Source organism: Colias eurytheme, chromosome 2 (genome assembly GCF_061535395.1).
Source record: "Colias eurytheme isolate Ceu_HAF_F1 chromosome 2, ilColEury1 Martin Lab GWU primary, whole genome shotgun sequence".
Taxonomy (NCBI): domain Eukaryota; kingdom Metazoa; phylum Arthropoda; class Insecta; order Lepidoptera; family Pieridae; genus Colias; species Colias eurytheme.
The window spans coordinates 8,034,989-8,051,137 of NC_142981.1; the positions used below are offsets into that span (position 1 = coordinate 8,034,989).

The 16,149-nt window shown below is 32.7% G+C and overlaps 2 protein-coding genes across 3 annotated transcripts; one reads left to right on the top strand and one right to left on the bottom strand.

The window, feature by feature from the left end:
* Nucleotides 1-337: 337 nt before the first annotated feature.
* Cdc6 (Cell division cycle 6) lies at nucleotides 338-4,117 on the bottom strand. Of its 2 annotated transcripts, none has more exons than XM_090114723.1 (8): nucleotides 3,927-4,117; nucleotides 3,490-3,658; nucleotides 3,341-3,413; nucleotides 3,018-3,189; nucleotides 2,675-2,841; nucleotides 2,048-2,343; nucleotides 1,618-1,936; nucleotides 338-551 (listed from the first exon to the last, which is right to left on the bottom strand). In XM_090114723.1, the coding sequence occupies exons 2-8, from the start codon at nucleotides 3,641-3,643 to the stop codon at nucleotides 338-340; spliced, it is 1,395 nt and encodes a 464-aa protein (XP_089970849.1). In that variant the 5' UTR covers nucleotides 3,644-3,658; nucleotides 3,927-4,117. The 2 variants fall into 2 exon arrangements, with proteins under 2 accessions (XP_089970849.1, XP_089970857.1); XM_090114731.1 differs by having other exon boundaries at nucleotides 4,076-4,116.
* Nucleotides 4,118-4,447: 330 nt separating this feature from the next.
* Nucleotides 4,448-9,018, top strand: LOC149910524 (uncharacterized). Its single transcript, XM_090114703.1, has one exon. It carries the CDS (start codon nucleotides 4,666-4,668, stop codon nucleotides 7,927-7,929), a length of 3,264 nt encoding a protein of 1,087 aa, XP_089970829.1. The 5' UTR covers nucleotides 4,448-4,665; the 3' UTR covers nucleotides 7,930-9,018.
* Nucleotides 9,019-16,149: the final 7,131 nt, after the last annotated feature.

Sequence of the window (16,149 nt, forward strand, 5' to 3'; positions counted from 1 at the left end):
CAGCACATGGTGGTTAGCGAGTATGGCGGAGACAGCCAGGCGCGGTCCCAGGGGGGTGGTCACGGGGGACATGACCCCCCCCCCCCCAAAATCGTACTTGATAAAATAGAAAAAATTTCTTATAGGTACTGTACAAAATATAACAAAAACTGGTCAAGTGCGAATCGGAGTCACTCGCACACCTATAAAAGTTCCGTTTAAAGTTGTTTTAATCCCTTGCGATGTAGAAATTTGCATACTTTTACACCCGCTTAGTCCCCCCCCCCCAAAATATCAGGCTAGGACCGCGCCGATACAGCGGCGTTTCACAGTACTAGTACTAGTTGCACTAGTGTTGCTAGGCCAGCACATGGTGGTTAGCGAGTATGGCGGAGAGCAGCGGCTTGTCGGCGAGCGCGGCGGCGAGCTCGCCCTCGTCCCAGAGCAGGCGCAGGCGGCGCGCCCGGGACGCGCCCGCGCACACGCGCAGCGCGCCGCGCGCCTCCAGCAGCGAGCACGCGCCAGACATCTCGCTCATGTCCAACGCTGCTATGTTGCGGGACGCCGCCACCCTGCAATATATACGGATTTAGGAAATTACAAAAATAACGAAAAGTAGGCCACACCCCGGACACTTGATACAAAATTATCGTTTTGACAGTCACACTGTAGAGACTGCAAATGTGTGTGTTAAAGCTTAATGGTTGGCACATTTGACTCTAGCGTAAAAAAAAATTCGCGTTTTTCTGATGAAATACATCCGTAAACAGCACAATATCTAACCATTTTCTACGAAAAACGATAATCGCAAATCCAAAATAATAAAATTGCTTTAAGTCAATTTGATTAATGTTGTCAATCTTCGTTATGTACCATCCCTGTAGAAAAATTTGGACCATTTTTAGACTGATCGTGCGGGGTGAGGTAAGTGTTTAATTTTTGCGGGAGGCGGAGAGTGTCCGTTCTGTAGCGTTTAGCTACTATTATGTATTCTGTGAGTAGGCTATGCCCTTCTCTAGCCTTTTAATTATGGTAAGATACAAGACCTTTGTGACGTAAAATTTGAAAGCTACTTCTTCTTCTTCTTCTTCTCTTAAATAATGGCTCCATTGAAAGCTACTTGTGCACATTGAGTGCGAAATTGCTGACAATATGTCGTGGTCGAATAGCATGTTAAGCCACAACACAAATTTTGCATTGTAGTCTTTCTATGATTGTCACGAGTCAATAGGGTTTTATTGGAACCATAACATGAATTTCGCGGCATAATCTTTTAATTTGACCATGACGCGTTGTGACAATTTTTAGCAACATTTTCAAAATGAAGTAGCAATTCGTGATCTTCTTCTTATCTTCTTATATATAAAAATGAATCGCAAAATGTGTTGGTAAGCACATAACTCGAGAACGGCTGAACCGATTTCCATAATTCTTTTTTTTATATTCCTTTAATTGTATTGTAAAACCATCCTCGTACTTTAAGTACGAGGATGGTTTTTATGTAGAGAAAACGTAAATATGTACCACGGGCGAAGCCGGGGCGGACCGCTAGTTTGTAAATATAAATTAAAATAGATGTTCCTGTAATTTTTGAAATTATAAATAAATCACTATGTACATAATAATATGATAACTTACTTTTTATACACATCATGTAGTTTGCCCATAACAATTTCTTTGTTTCTGCCTTTAGTGAGCATTAACAACAAACTACAAAGTATTAATTTCTGTTGCATTGGCATTCCTTCCTCTACATCTGTATCAATCTTCCTAGAACCCCCATAAACATCATTTAAGACTTCCAGAACTTGTTTTAATTCTACAGTTACAGTAGAGTCATTCATGATAGTATCCACTGATTTATGTTCAGCAAATTTACTCCGTTTAGCTACTTCTATAACCCTGCGTCCTATATCCAGGGCTCTCCTCATATCTCCTGACACTGCAGCTATTTTAGCTGTAAATATTATTATTTTAGTCTTAATTTTCAACGGTTTAAATTCAGCAGAAATAAAAAAATTAAATAAAAAAAGGCAAAGTAAGTGCTAAAGGTATGTGTAAATCTTACCTGCCAACATTTGCAAAGCTGGTGGTGAAAAAACATTTGTTTTATCCTGATTTGCTAAAACTTTCGTAAAAATGTTAATAATTTGCTGCTTTGTATATGGTGCAAAATGTAGAGTCAAAGGCCTTAAAGAGCATCTAGCTTGTAGCCGAGGAAGTGTCCTCTCTGTCAGATCTAAGGCGTTTGCTATGCCTATTAATACAATCCGTGAATCAGGAAGTGCTGGCCATTCAAATATTGTATATAAGACAGATTGTCTCTTACTATCTAATTGGTCTATTTCGTCTAAAACTAGGAGGCTGTGAATAAAAAGAGATACAACATGTAATTTTAATATAGATATTTCATTCACTTAATAACACACTAGGAGTTTAAAAGTTTTTACTAATTGTATCCTTTTCTGTATTTTTTGAATAGTTTTATAAAATGTTGTCCATATTTTGTTATTTTAATTAAGGCTAGATTTTAACCATATTAATATATACCATAAAAGCTTACAATAATTATTATTTTATAACATACACAAAAAATGTAAGCCCCCTTGAAGTTTTCTGCCCAAGGCCCTAGATCCAAATGCTCCTAGTGTAGATACTGCACTAAACATAACTAAATATAGGTAACAAAACTTACATCATTTTGTGTTCTTTGGTAAAATATTTCTCAATTGCATTAAGACATGCCTTTTCACTTGTTCCTGATGTTTTCAGTTGTAATTCTTTACAAAACCTACTATAAATGCTTGCAGCAGATTTGACCATTGTGCAATTTATATAAACTTGTTTATACCCTTCTTTGAACTGCAATGAAACATTAAAAGATATATATGTTATGTTGATTCTTAGTTATTTAGTTTTAAGTGAGACAAAAAGCTTACCATTATTCCTTCATAAAGGAAAATGAGCCTATCAAATTTATGTAATACACATTGTATAAGATTAAGAGAAATTAACAAGTATATAGTTTATTAGATTACCTTTTTTAATTGTAAAATATAAGACAAACTGGCTGTTTTGCCTGTCCCCGGTTGTCCAGAAATATATAATGATGCAGAATTTTCCTTGTCAAGATTTTCAGTCAAAAATGAATCCAGAAAATCAATTTCCTTCTCTCTACTTGTTAAGGGTTGCAATGAAATATCAACACCTCTGAAAAGATTCAATATTAATAATTATGTTCCATATAATCCATACTATTCACAATAAAATCATAACACTGTTGTCACTACAAATACAAGATTTCAATTAAATGTTACAGGACATTTATTCAGGATGGAATAAAAAATTGATATTCACTTACTCGGTAACATCATCTTGATTTTGGTCTTTGGTATTTTTTTTTGTCTTAGTAATCTTTGGTGGTGAACAATTATCTGTAATAAAATTTTTATTACATAAATATATACCTATAATTAAATTGGGATATTGACATTGTGTCACCTCACTCACCATCATCAGTTAAAATATTTTTAGACACTCTCTTTTTCCGAGTGGCACAGTCAATATTCAAAATATTTTCATTTTCGATATTTGCCTTATTTTTGTTGCCCAGACATGTTCTTTTGCGCTGCTTAAAAGGAATTGTAGACTGTAGGGTAGCCATTTGATATTTTTATACCTGTAAGGAGTAAGCACCCTGTTAGTTGGAATATTTCATATAGACGACTTTCCTCAAAGATAGATGTCAGCAATAATGCACTATCAATAAAATGGTAATTTTTATGTGTGGTTGTACATGTTTGGAATAGAATGAATTGAATGCTATTGAAAGAGTATTGAAAGATAATGGTAATATACAATGGTAATTTTTAAGGTTTCTAGAATCTGTGATATAAGAGTTCTGTTTAATTAGGAAACTGTAGAACTTTTAATATAGTGGCACTAACCTTTTCGCTACTTCGAATATGTTTTATTTAAACCAGTAGATACGTTTTTCACTTGTTAGGACACTTGGTATGATTTCATAATTAACTTTGTAAAACACTACATGGAATTCACCTAATAATTTATAAATAAAAATAAATCTGTAAGTTACCTAAACAGTGAAGAACGAATTGGCATTTGGCGCGAAACCTGACTGAAGTGTATGAAAATGAAATATCAAATACAAAGACAAGAGAATATTCGAAATTTGACGTAACAGCCCACAGAGTGATTATGAATTACGTTACGGTCTTTTTCTTATTCCATTTAATTGGGTGTACAACCTTCACGGTTTAACCACTAAATAATCATACTGTTCTATCAAACATATTTTGTAATAAACAAATTGTTTTAACTTTATTCGAATTAATCCTTCGAAGCTAATTTAATTATTTCCATTTTTATCTATGTTTACTTGAGGTCGTAATTTTGAGTCTGTTACTCATAACTCTATGATTTATCTCTATGATAGGTTTCTGGTTTATCGCAAATCGCAATTATTTAATATTTACATATTGAATGAATGAGTATAATTATTGTAAAAACTTTACAAATGAAAGCTTGCTGTTTAAGTTCGTGAAAATGAAAATCTAAAGTGGATTAAACTATGTAAAGTTCATAAACTTTCTGCTTGTAGCATATTTATCGTGTGCCAGCTGCTTTTGCTGTGTGTTTAGTGACGCTGTGCAACGAAATGTAAAAATGGTTACTTCTAATAAACAAACGGAAAAAAAAGTTGTAAAAATGACTACACAAAGCAACAACGCTGTTGTCCCTCATAGAACTCTCTTGGGTGAAGTAAATGAACATATTACGTGTCCATTATGTCGTGGTTATTATATCGATGCTACCACCATCGTCGAATGTTTACACTCTTTTTGTCGTAGTTGTATTATAAAGCATCTTCAGGTTAAAAAATATTGCCCAGTATGTGAAATGATGATAAATTCTGCAAAACCTAATATTAAACTAGATAAGGCACTTCAAGATATAGTTTACAAATTGGTACCAGGCCTTTTCCAAAAAGAAATGGAACGTCGCCAGCAATTTTATTCTTCTCGGCCTGGTCCAGCAGCATCAGCAACTCCAGAACAACGAGGAGAAGACACAGAGCGAATTATATTTAGTCCAGAAGATGTTATTTCATTTTCCTTAGAATATTCTGATGTAACTGATACTGACAGCATCTCTAGTAAATCATCTGATAGTAATGAATCACAATCAACATCAACAACTGCAAGAAGGTATTTGCAATGTCCTGCTGTTGTTAATATTAGTCATCTAAAGAAATTTCTCAGTATGAAATTTGATATTGATAGCACACAATTTGCTATTGATATATTGTACAAAAGAGTACCTTTGCCTGACTATTATACATTAATGGATATTGCTTATATCTATAATTGGAAAAGAAATGAACCTATGCGATTTTTTTACCAAATTATTGATTATGTTGCAATTCGAAACAGATTGTTTGATTTAAATAGGAAGGGGTCTCAATTGCAGGACAAGAAAGCATCCCCTCCTGTTGCAGAAGATACTCATGCTAACAGCCCTACAACTAACACAAATGACCTTGCATCAGAAGCCTCTTCAGGTGCTGCTAGCCCTATGTTAGATGACAATGCTAAAAAATCAAATGACCCTTTGAAAAAGAGTAATAATATATCTGACAGTCATAAACCAAATCAAGAACCAAGCTCCACCCAGAGAAGTAATTCACCTATAAAGAAAAATGATGATGAAGATGAAAAATCACAGTTCCTTAATTCTTTTGAATTGACGGCTAAGAACAGTTCATCCTCAGCCAAAACATCTCCCACCAAAAATGCATCAGATAATGTTTCGACGGAAAATAAAGTTCCAACCCCAAACACATCAAAGAATGAAGATACATTAAAACGAAAGTTCCATATGGGAAATAATCTACCAGAAATGAAAAAGGTAAAAATTGAGCTTGAAAAAGCAAAATTACCTGTATCTCAAATGGTGTCATCATCTAATACAAGTTCTAAAACAGCCAGTACCAATGAGAAAAATGTAAAAAATGTAGAGCAAAACAAAACAGTTGATAATACCCCAAAAGGCACACAGTCAGGTAGCAATATAACGAATACAACATTGGCATCAAAAGATTCCAAACAGTCTAGTAATTTGCCAAAACAAGCAGATAATGCAGGACAGAAAAGAACTATAGCTGAATCCCAAAACAATCTTACACCTAAACGTAAACCAGAAATTATGTCCACATCTTCTCCTTCACTACAGAAAACTGTTTCTCCTCTTAAAATTCAGTTATCTAAAACAGATTCCCCATCATTAATAAATAATAAATCAAATGAAACGCCAAAAGGAGTTACCAAGAAAATGCCCGATTTAAAACCGAGCACAACAGGAACAGCAGCTTCAAGCAAAACTCATCTTTCTGGGAAATTAAGAATGGATCTTTTGGCAAACAATAGTGATCCCACTATTGACCGAAGTAAAATTTTATCTCAAGTTAAAACATCAGTAACTGCAAGTGGGCAAAATACAGGAGATAATCTAAAATCATTATTTGATTCCTGTAAAATTAATATACCTTCTTCATTATCAATAACCCTAACTGATCAAAAGAGCCCTTCTGATCCACCTATTTCTGAACAAAAGAAAAATATAATCAATAAGAACCTCATAAATCCCACAAATAGTACTAATCATAAAGCACCAAGCCCTCCTGTACACAATTATATTGAAATCAAGAAACTTCCCGAAACTGATACAAAAAAGGCGACAAAAACAGAGAGTGCAACAGATACAAAATCAAATATACAAAAATCTGAGAGTAGTGAGGTGAAACCTAAATCAAATAATAAAAGTAGTGAGACATCTGCTAAAGGACCAGTACCAAACTTAAAACCCATTGCTGATACTAAATTGGCTAAACAAAGTGGAAACACAGCTGCACCAATTACATTCCAACAGACATTTGAACAACAATTACAATCTCTTCAAACAGATACAAAAGTGAAAGTGCCCAAAAATAAAGCACAGGTACCAAAACTTGTACCAGCTACACCAAAAGCTTTTAGTGCGGCAAATAAATTGAACAATGCTAATTCAAAAGTTCCAACTGGTGCTTCTTCAAGTGAAAACAAAACGTCAACTGCTCTTGATTTATCAACTCCTCACACTATACAAAGCCAATTAGGCCCTCAACAAACAAAAGCTTTTGAAACTATGCAGTCTATTGCCAATTTAGCAAAAAAACAAAACTTACCTCCTAAATCAATTCCCTTGACTTTATCACAAGATGTGTTTCCAAGTGTATCTAGAAGACCTATTACAACTTCATCACCATTAAGAATTCCCACTGGTAATAACAATGCTCATGTAAAATTAGAGAAGCCTCCTACTAATATATCTCAGTTAAGTGCTAGGCAAGAAATGCCAAAGCAAATAATTGCTCACAAATCAACAAATCAAATTCATCCCACAGTTTCGAATGTCGCCTCACCTAATTATCAGGGAGCTCAGCCTTCTACACAACCATCACCACGGTCTCAAACTCGTTCACCAAGCTCATCTCCAAAATTGGTAATAGCAGAAGAAAAGCAAACAAGTACTGCATCTGCAGACCAGAACCAGTCTAGCACGCCTCTGAATCCCCAGCTGTCAAATATATTTGCTCCTCGATGTGAGTCTCCTAAAGACTCACACACCCATACTAAACCAGGCCTAAAACCAATGAAACCCTTAATACCTACTAGTAAATTACCTTCTATTCGCCAACCCATAACTCCTACATTAAATGCCAATACTGCAATGAGCTCTCAAGCTGATTATTTATCGCATGCCATATTTAGGCATCAAATGGAAATGCAAAGTGCTTGGTTAAAGGCACAGAGACAATATGACATATTAAAAAACATGCCCAATATGGCCATCCAGAGTCAAAACGATTTTACTAATAAAGATAAACAGTAAGGCTTAAAACCGCTAGTTTTTCACAAGGCTAGGCGAAAATTCAGTTGTATTTGTAAGTTATATGAGATGTTTAAAACAAAACAACATTCTTTTAATGATGAAGAAATTTGTAATTTTATTATTTTAATTTAAGGATTTTTTTACTGTATTAAAAAAAGCTGTAAAATATTAGATCCTAATTTTTATTAGTATGTATACTTATGTATCAAAATAATGATTTGCAATTTTTCTGTAAAATAATGTATTAATTAAAATTATTTATAAAAAACTTTCTTTGGGTATGATATAATAATATTATGGCTCATTCTTGTAGTAATTACATAATATGTTTATTTTAATATTACTAAAATATATTTATTAATTAACTAGCGGCCCCGCCCCGGCTTCGCCCGTGGTACATATTTAGGTTTTCTCTACATAAGAACCATCCTCGTACTTCAAGGAATATAATAAAAAAAGAATTATCGAAATTGGTTCAGCCGTTCTCGAGTTATGCGCTTACCAACACATTTTGCGATTCATTTTTATATATAAGAAAGATGTAGATGGGTAACTTTGGTTGTTTCTAATTTGGAATGAACCGGTTTTTCTATTAAATTTACTATTTTTTATTTGATTATTGATGTTTTGTATACCTAAATGTTTTTTTTTTTTATCTTCGTTGATATTGAAAATCAATATAAGTAGTAAGTACTTATAAATTTAGTAAATCTGGTCATTTCGGGTCTACATGGAAAATACTAAGAAAATGTAAAACTTTGTGATTTAAATGTTAAATATGATAATACTTATTAGGATAATCATAATCAAAGTTACCCAATTTCAAAATGATACATAACTTATTTAAATGGTTTTATGGTTGGGTTTATTACTAGAAATTGTAATATTATGTATACATTCAAGAGAAAAACGAATAATTTATGTAAGTAATATGATTTACATCCAACATGAGTGTAGGTAGGCAGCTACCAATGAAAAACTTTATAAATTTTGTATTTTAATAAAATAATAGGATTAGTTTACAATGTACAAATGGAATTAAATCATCTGAAAATTGTGTGTATGAAATAAATAGGTATAAGAAATCAATTAGTGTAATTATTTGTATTTAAAAAATGTTCCTCATTTTCATCATTTTGCTCAATAATAGTTTTTTTTAGATCCTATATACTAATATTATAAATGTGAAAGTTTGTGAGGATGGATCTATGTGTATGTATGTATGTTTGTTACTTTTTCAAGCACATACTACTGAATCGATTAGATTAAAAATCAATCATTTAAATTCAGCACGCATTAAATAGAGGGCAACTTGGATTACAACATAGGATAGGTTTTATCCCTCCTCCCTCCTTGTTCAGTGGTTGACGCATGAGCGTAGAGCCGAGGGGTCCTGGGTTCGTTTCCGGTGGAGATGAAGAAAAAAAAAGACGGGTTGCACTCCGGGAGTGCCGGCAGAAGTGAAAACTTGATTATTAACGTTGAGCATGTTTGATATCCATCCGTCCTACGCTTTTTCGATCAGGTCACGTGTCCTGACGCGAGTTTAAGATTTTTAGAAATTTATTAGAAACTAGCGGTCCGCCCCGGCTTCGCCCGTGGTACATAGTATTTACGTTTTCTCTACATAAGAACCATCCTCGTACTTCAAGGAATACAATAAAAAAAGAACTATCTAAATCGGTTCAGCCGTTCTCGAGTTATGCGCTTACCAACACATTTTGCGATTCATTTTTATATATAAGATATATATAAAAAAATGTTTAAAAAAACCCAACTCAAATCGACAATAATTATTATTCAAACACATTCAAACGACGCGGCCATTTGGCGCGCTCCGTGTGACGTCACAGTTCATAAGTTCCTGTTGGACATCAACAAACAAATAGCAAGTCAAGAAAATAATTATACAAGTAAGTATATACATTTCTTTGATTCAATATCGTTAATCGTTTCTTGTTATTGTTAATAAATCGATATAGAACATCCTGCTTCAATAGAAAAATATAAAAACCTACATACAAGTATTGTATAGTGCTTATCTGAAAAAATACAATAAGAAATGCTCCAAACAAAGTGTTTTAAGTTTGTAACTTTGTAAGAAAAAATCTGTGGAAAAAGTGTTGTAAAGCCTGTGTGTAAAGCTATGTAGGCGTAAGGAGGCGCGATATCCCCAATATACGAAAATGCGAATGTCTGTTATTGTTTTTTATATTATCTTTAATCATTATTTCATTGTAACAAACTGTGGCGGCATAACAAACCTTAGATCATAAACCCCGTTTTCCAATTACAGAGCATAATGCGACTCAGTGCCGCACAATGCCGAATTATGCTGATGCTTAATTGGAACGTGAAACGCACCAGCAGGTTGCGCTAATAAAGTTCAGTGTTGAAAAAAAATATATTCATAGAGTTAGTAATAACCTCATTAATGTGTAAATAAATAATTGGTTGAAAAATATTTACGGTTATTTTAAGTAATTTGGATTTAGATTATTTCATTAACATTTTTTTCAATGTTTGTACCTTCATCCATACTTATATTTATTTTTTTAACACAATTTGAATTAACTTTGATTATTTCGAAAAAACTACAATGAAACGAAAGCGATTGCACGCATCAATTCACGCGCATTACTTTTTCTAGTGCTCGATTGTGCGAAGCGTTGCTGTAGTTGGAACATTCAACGTTAAGCATTATGCCGCTTAATGCGCTCTAGTGCTGTAATTGGAAAACGGGGTAAGTAATGATCTAAGTAACAAACCATAAACCATAAGCATTAATTTACTAATACATACTTACATAACATTTTGCTTTAGTGTGGCTTTATTAGTGTATTAGATGGTTTTACTTATTTTAGTAGTAATTCATACTTGATTCATACACAATATACACTTTTATAATTATTAATAGTCTGTGGTTAGGTTAGTTGTAGTTATGCCAAAATGTACCACGGTTTTATTGGCTGTCAGAATTCAAACATACAGCTTGACGTTTTGCAAATCCTTCTTTTATTCACGGCCTTGCACCGGAGTACTCACGTTTCTGAATCCGAAGTTATCGATTGAATCCCAAGAGCTGTACTCGTTTTACTAATAAAATCTTTTCGGCTTTTAGCCTAGAAATATGAGAGCTAAGGTATTAACTATTCTTTACCAAGTTATTTAGTGATTTCGAAGACATAAATTAAACGTGTGAATCTTGTTTCAGTGGCGTAAGAAGCGTATGCGAAGGCTAAAGCGTAAACGGAGGAAGATGCGTGCGAGGTCTAAATAAAAATAATATGGGTAAGCATATAAATTTAATTTTCTTCATACAAATATTCTCTGTTATATGAAAGTTAATTGCATATAAATTCGTTCGAGGGGCAAATTTAATAAACAAACTAAACATGTTTATAACCTCCTTCATAAAGAGACATTGTAATTTCATATTGTAGTAGTTATCTTTCAAGTCAAATATTTTTGAAAAATTATGGTTTGCACTGAAAATCAATTCATTAATTGTTTTATATATAAATAGGTACAACTCGAAACTTCTATTCCTACAGTATTGTATGTATTAAGATTTAAGACTATAAAACTTAAATGATAATATTCATTGAATTGAACAGAACATGCTTGTTTGATGAATTTCAGGTTAGATTAAACTCTTCTCAATTTCTATAAGATGAAACAAGTTAATTTAGATATATAAAGACAGTCTAATCTGCTTGTATTTCTTTGTAACTTGTGTTCATGTATTTTGTGGTTTTGCCAAAAAAATATGTATTTATTAGGTATAATCTGTTACAACCATGTGTGTTTTTAGTTTTAAAGTTCTTGTTCATTTGATAGATTTAAACAATATAAATACTAGGTAGTTCACACCTTTAATACCACCATGTAATTTATTTGTCCAAAAATGAAAAATTTGGTTTTTGGTTGGTAATTTTCCATGCGTTCTTTTGGTTTTGAAGTTCTTGTTCATTCAATAAACATAAACAATATGAATTAAAGGTAGTTCACACCTTTAAAACAACCCATTGGATGTCACATGTTATATTTTTACATTTTTGTAAGTGATTTTCAACTTAATAATTTATAAAGAGAAAAAGAGGGAGTAGGAGAGTATGAATAATTAGGCATTAGTGGTCCACCTTTAAACTTTGCCTGTGGAGCATACATAGTCTATATTTCTATAAGAACTTGGAAATCACACATTAAGAGCGAGCGCGCACGAGCAACTTTGTCTCCGCAACTATTTTGTCTCTCCCACCTATGGGCTAGTATGAAAGTGCGCGCACGTAGCGACGCAACTCCCCATACAAATTGATGGGAGAGACAAAATAGTTGCGGAGACAAAGTTGCTCGTGCGCGCTAGCTCTAAGGTGAAAATATTATTGAAATTTGTCTAGTAGTTACTGACATTAGCATGTTCATGTTCAATTAAATTCTAGCTTTAAACTGATAAAAAAGTGTCATTCAAGGGAGTAAAACTTTTGAAATTTGATTAATGATTAATACTATATTTATATGATAAAAATTTAAAAAGTACATATTTTTTAAAAGTAAATTCTATTGAACTTATAAATTAATCATTAATTTTTACTATAAAATGTCATTAATATTTCTTATATTTATTTACGCTTCCTTGATTAGCTCATTTTGTTTTGCTCTTAGTCTAGGGATGAGATTATCTTGTAAATAAAGACCAATGTCAGTAGACTACATTGTTATGCTAAAACAATATCATTGAGATTTATATCACCAATAAAGTGAAGTTAACATGCTGTTGGTACATTAAGCTATATGAGGAATATTTTGTAATACTCATTTTCAACAAACGCAATATCAATTGCTAATTTCAGTATTGGATATACTCAATACATATTGCCTTGTACCATATTAATTAAAAGTTACTACATTTTTATTTTTAATAACTAATGTATAAAGCTCGTGTTTTTTTTCATTACATTATATCATATGAAAGTTTTAAAAAATAAATTGAATTATTCCTCCGAGGCAGTCATTTATCACCAAAATGTGATAAATGCTAAGAATCAGAGGAAATATTACTAGTTATCTCCACCCTTACAAATGATATTTAATTTGTAAGGACTTAAAAATAACTAACAACAAAAATCTTGCTCATTAAGTATATTAAGATAATTTCTATTGTCCATGGAGTACAGATTATAATGTTGCTTATTTTCTGTTTCAGGTACATGAGCGGGGGTGAGGAGATTGCTTCTATGTTTATGTATCTAATAAAAATATAAAAATCCAAAATGGTTTTTATTTAATTATTTTTTCCTATCCCGTGCTAAAAAACTTCCGGTGATGTCGCACTTGCATTAAGCAACAGGGGGTCATTTTAAATATTTCTTGTAATTTAACACCTTGTAATCGGTTTTAATTTGTTTTTATTAATTATGTAAAATAAAATTTTATTATTTTAAATAAAATTTTGCACTTACTACATTTAGATTTAAATTTTTCGATTGAAGCCTTGAAATTTTCAAGGTAGGTACAGGTAAATTAGCTTGGAGAAATTTTTGCATATGTAGTGGTGTGTATATTACTCAGATCTTAGAGCGCGTTTCCACTATATCGTTCTGGCCTATACAAAAATGTTTCGATATCCTAACATTACTATTTAACTTTATACTTATTCCTAGCAACACTTTTGTTTTCAATAAAAACAAGTTTTTATTTGAAAGAAAATGGTTTTGACTTTATAAAAAAAAATATATCATTCAATTTTACGTCCTTGAGCAAACGACAAGGCGACTACCGTGAAACAATAAAATATCGTGTCCATAATAATTTGTTTCATAATTAATATTTGACCATAATAATTACGAAACAAAACAAATAAATAAATCGTCACTTGATAGTGGAAAGTGGAAACACGCACAAAACCAGTTTACGCTGTCCGCAGGTGCCACGTGCAGCTATATTACTTGCTCTGTGACGTGCAGTCGTTTGGTAGCGTTAGAACATAAAGCACATTTCATTCAAAAATTATAATTATTATGTACGTAGTTTAATTGATAAATTTTGTATTTGTTGATTGTTGTTATTATTTGTTATTATTGTTATAATATTTGTTGAAGTGAATTACATGTCCCGCAGCCGGAGGCCCCAAATGAAAACTCAGATGTACTTAAAAACTACATTTAATAGCTAAAATGAGACTTTTACACCCATGTCTGCACGATGCAGACCGGAGTTAAAGAATGAATTTATACAGTTTAATAATTATAAAGACGTAAGCTTGGATGCTATAAGGGAAATCGCATCCACATTCTATTCCCGTGCGAACGGCGTATTCAGCAGTTTTGTATGAAGGCAGGGCCATAACTAGTGTTTAATTTGTGTGTAAGTGTTGTAACTTTATATTGTTAATTCAATATGGCTCCAGTGTTAAAACATGGTCGAGGCAAGCCTTTGACTTCTCAAACTAAAGAATTAAACTTTAAATGTCGTTTCTTTTTCAGGTTAGTAAATTTTTCATTTTAGTAACATTGTTAATGTAAAAGTTATATGTATGTTAAATGTGCAAATATTAAAATAAAGTCTCATCTTTTTCAGAGGAGAAACACATATAGTTTAATTTAAAATCCCTTATATATACAGGGTTACTTGTAAAACACCGGCAACCTCGCAGGACAAGATAGCTAACATCATAAGTAACAACATTTCGACTTTTGATAATTTGTTAGATTTTATTTTCATACAAAAATAAATATTCATTTAATTTTCCGTCTGAATATTATAAACTCTACGCCTCCCAAAAATTACGTAAACAAAAAGCGAACGAGAGGGGGAAGGGGGCGTCGCGTCGTCCATCCGATAATTAATAGAACATAGACTTACAAATGTAAGGAGAGTACAATAAAAGTTTAAAAAATCATTTAAAAATAATTTATTGCGTTATGCCAAAAGTCGTAGAACAAATGTTGTTATTTATGATGTTAGCTATCTTGTCCTGCGAGGTTGCTGGTGTTTTACAAGTAACCCTGTATAAAATAAAAACTAAAAATAAAATGTTGTTTTATTTTATTTGCTGACCATACACTACTACAAACGCAAAAATTTCTCCAAGCTAATTTACCTGTACGTCACTATAAATAAAAATCTCATCGTACTCTGCAATATAATTTGGAAAATCCAAAAGTGCACGCCTCATAATTTTTTTTTAATAAATATTTATTAATTATTATTTTTGTTTATTTAATAACAATTAAACCACATCGAATCAGACCCTGAAAAATGAAAGGGTTCTATTCCTGAGCATACTCAAGCGTAAGAGAAAAAATAAAACCGGCCAAGTGCGAGTCGGGCTCGCGCACAAAGGGTTCCGTAGCAGCAAATATAATAAATTACAGTTAAATCAACCTATCTCAAAAACTATAAGAGATACTTTGATCAAACCAAAAATCGTTGAAAGAGTTAATTAGCATGCATCACCTCTATTTTTTTTAGAATTTTATACCCCGTAGTTATAAAAATAGAGGGGGGGGGACATACTTTTTACGACTTTGAGAGCTGATATCTCAAAAACCGTTCACTTTAAGAAAAATGTTTTTTAGAAAACTTTATATCATTTTAAAAGACCTTTCCATTGATACCCCACACGGGTATGTACATCGAAAAAAAAAATTTCATCCCTCAGTTACATGTATGGGGGGCCCCACCCCCAATTCTTTTTTTTACTATTTAGTGTCATATTTTTGTAGCGGTTCATACAACACATATTCCCATCAAATTTCATCACTGTAGTACTTATAGTTTCCGAGTAAATCGGCTGTGACAGACGGACAGACGGACAGACGGACAGACGGACATGACGAAACTATAAGGGTTCCGTTTTTGCCATTTTGGCTACGGAACCCTAAAAAGACTCGATTAGTAAAGTATTTCGGTCGCTATCGTGTTAACAAGAAAAAGGATCCGCACATACAGACACACGGACGTCCAAGACAGAACTTTTTTAAACTGTTTTTTAACTAGTTTAAATACCTAACAAAAATGACATCAAAAATATCATGAACGTTAAAAATAGTGTTTTTTCTTAATATGTGTGTGTATGTATTATCTTACAAGTGCAATGTATGATACATAAAGACATTTTAAGTTTGAAAAATCAGATGTTTTGCGCGAAGTGACAGTAGTACCCACCTCAACGCTTCGCTTATGAGGCGTGCAATAGGTGAAAATAAAAAAAAAACG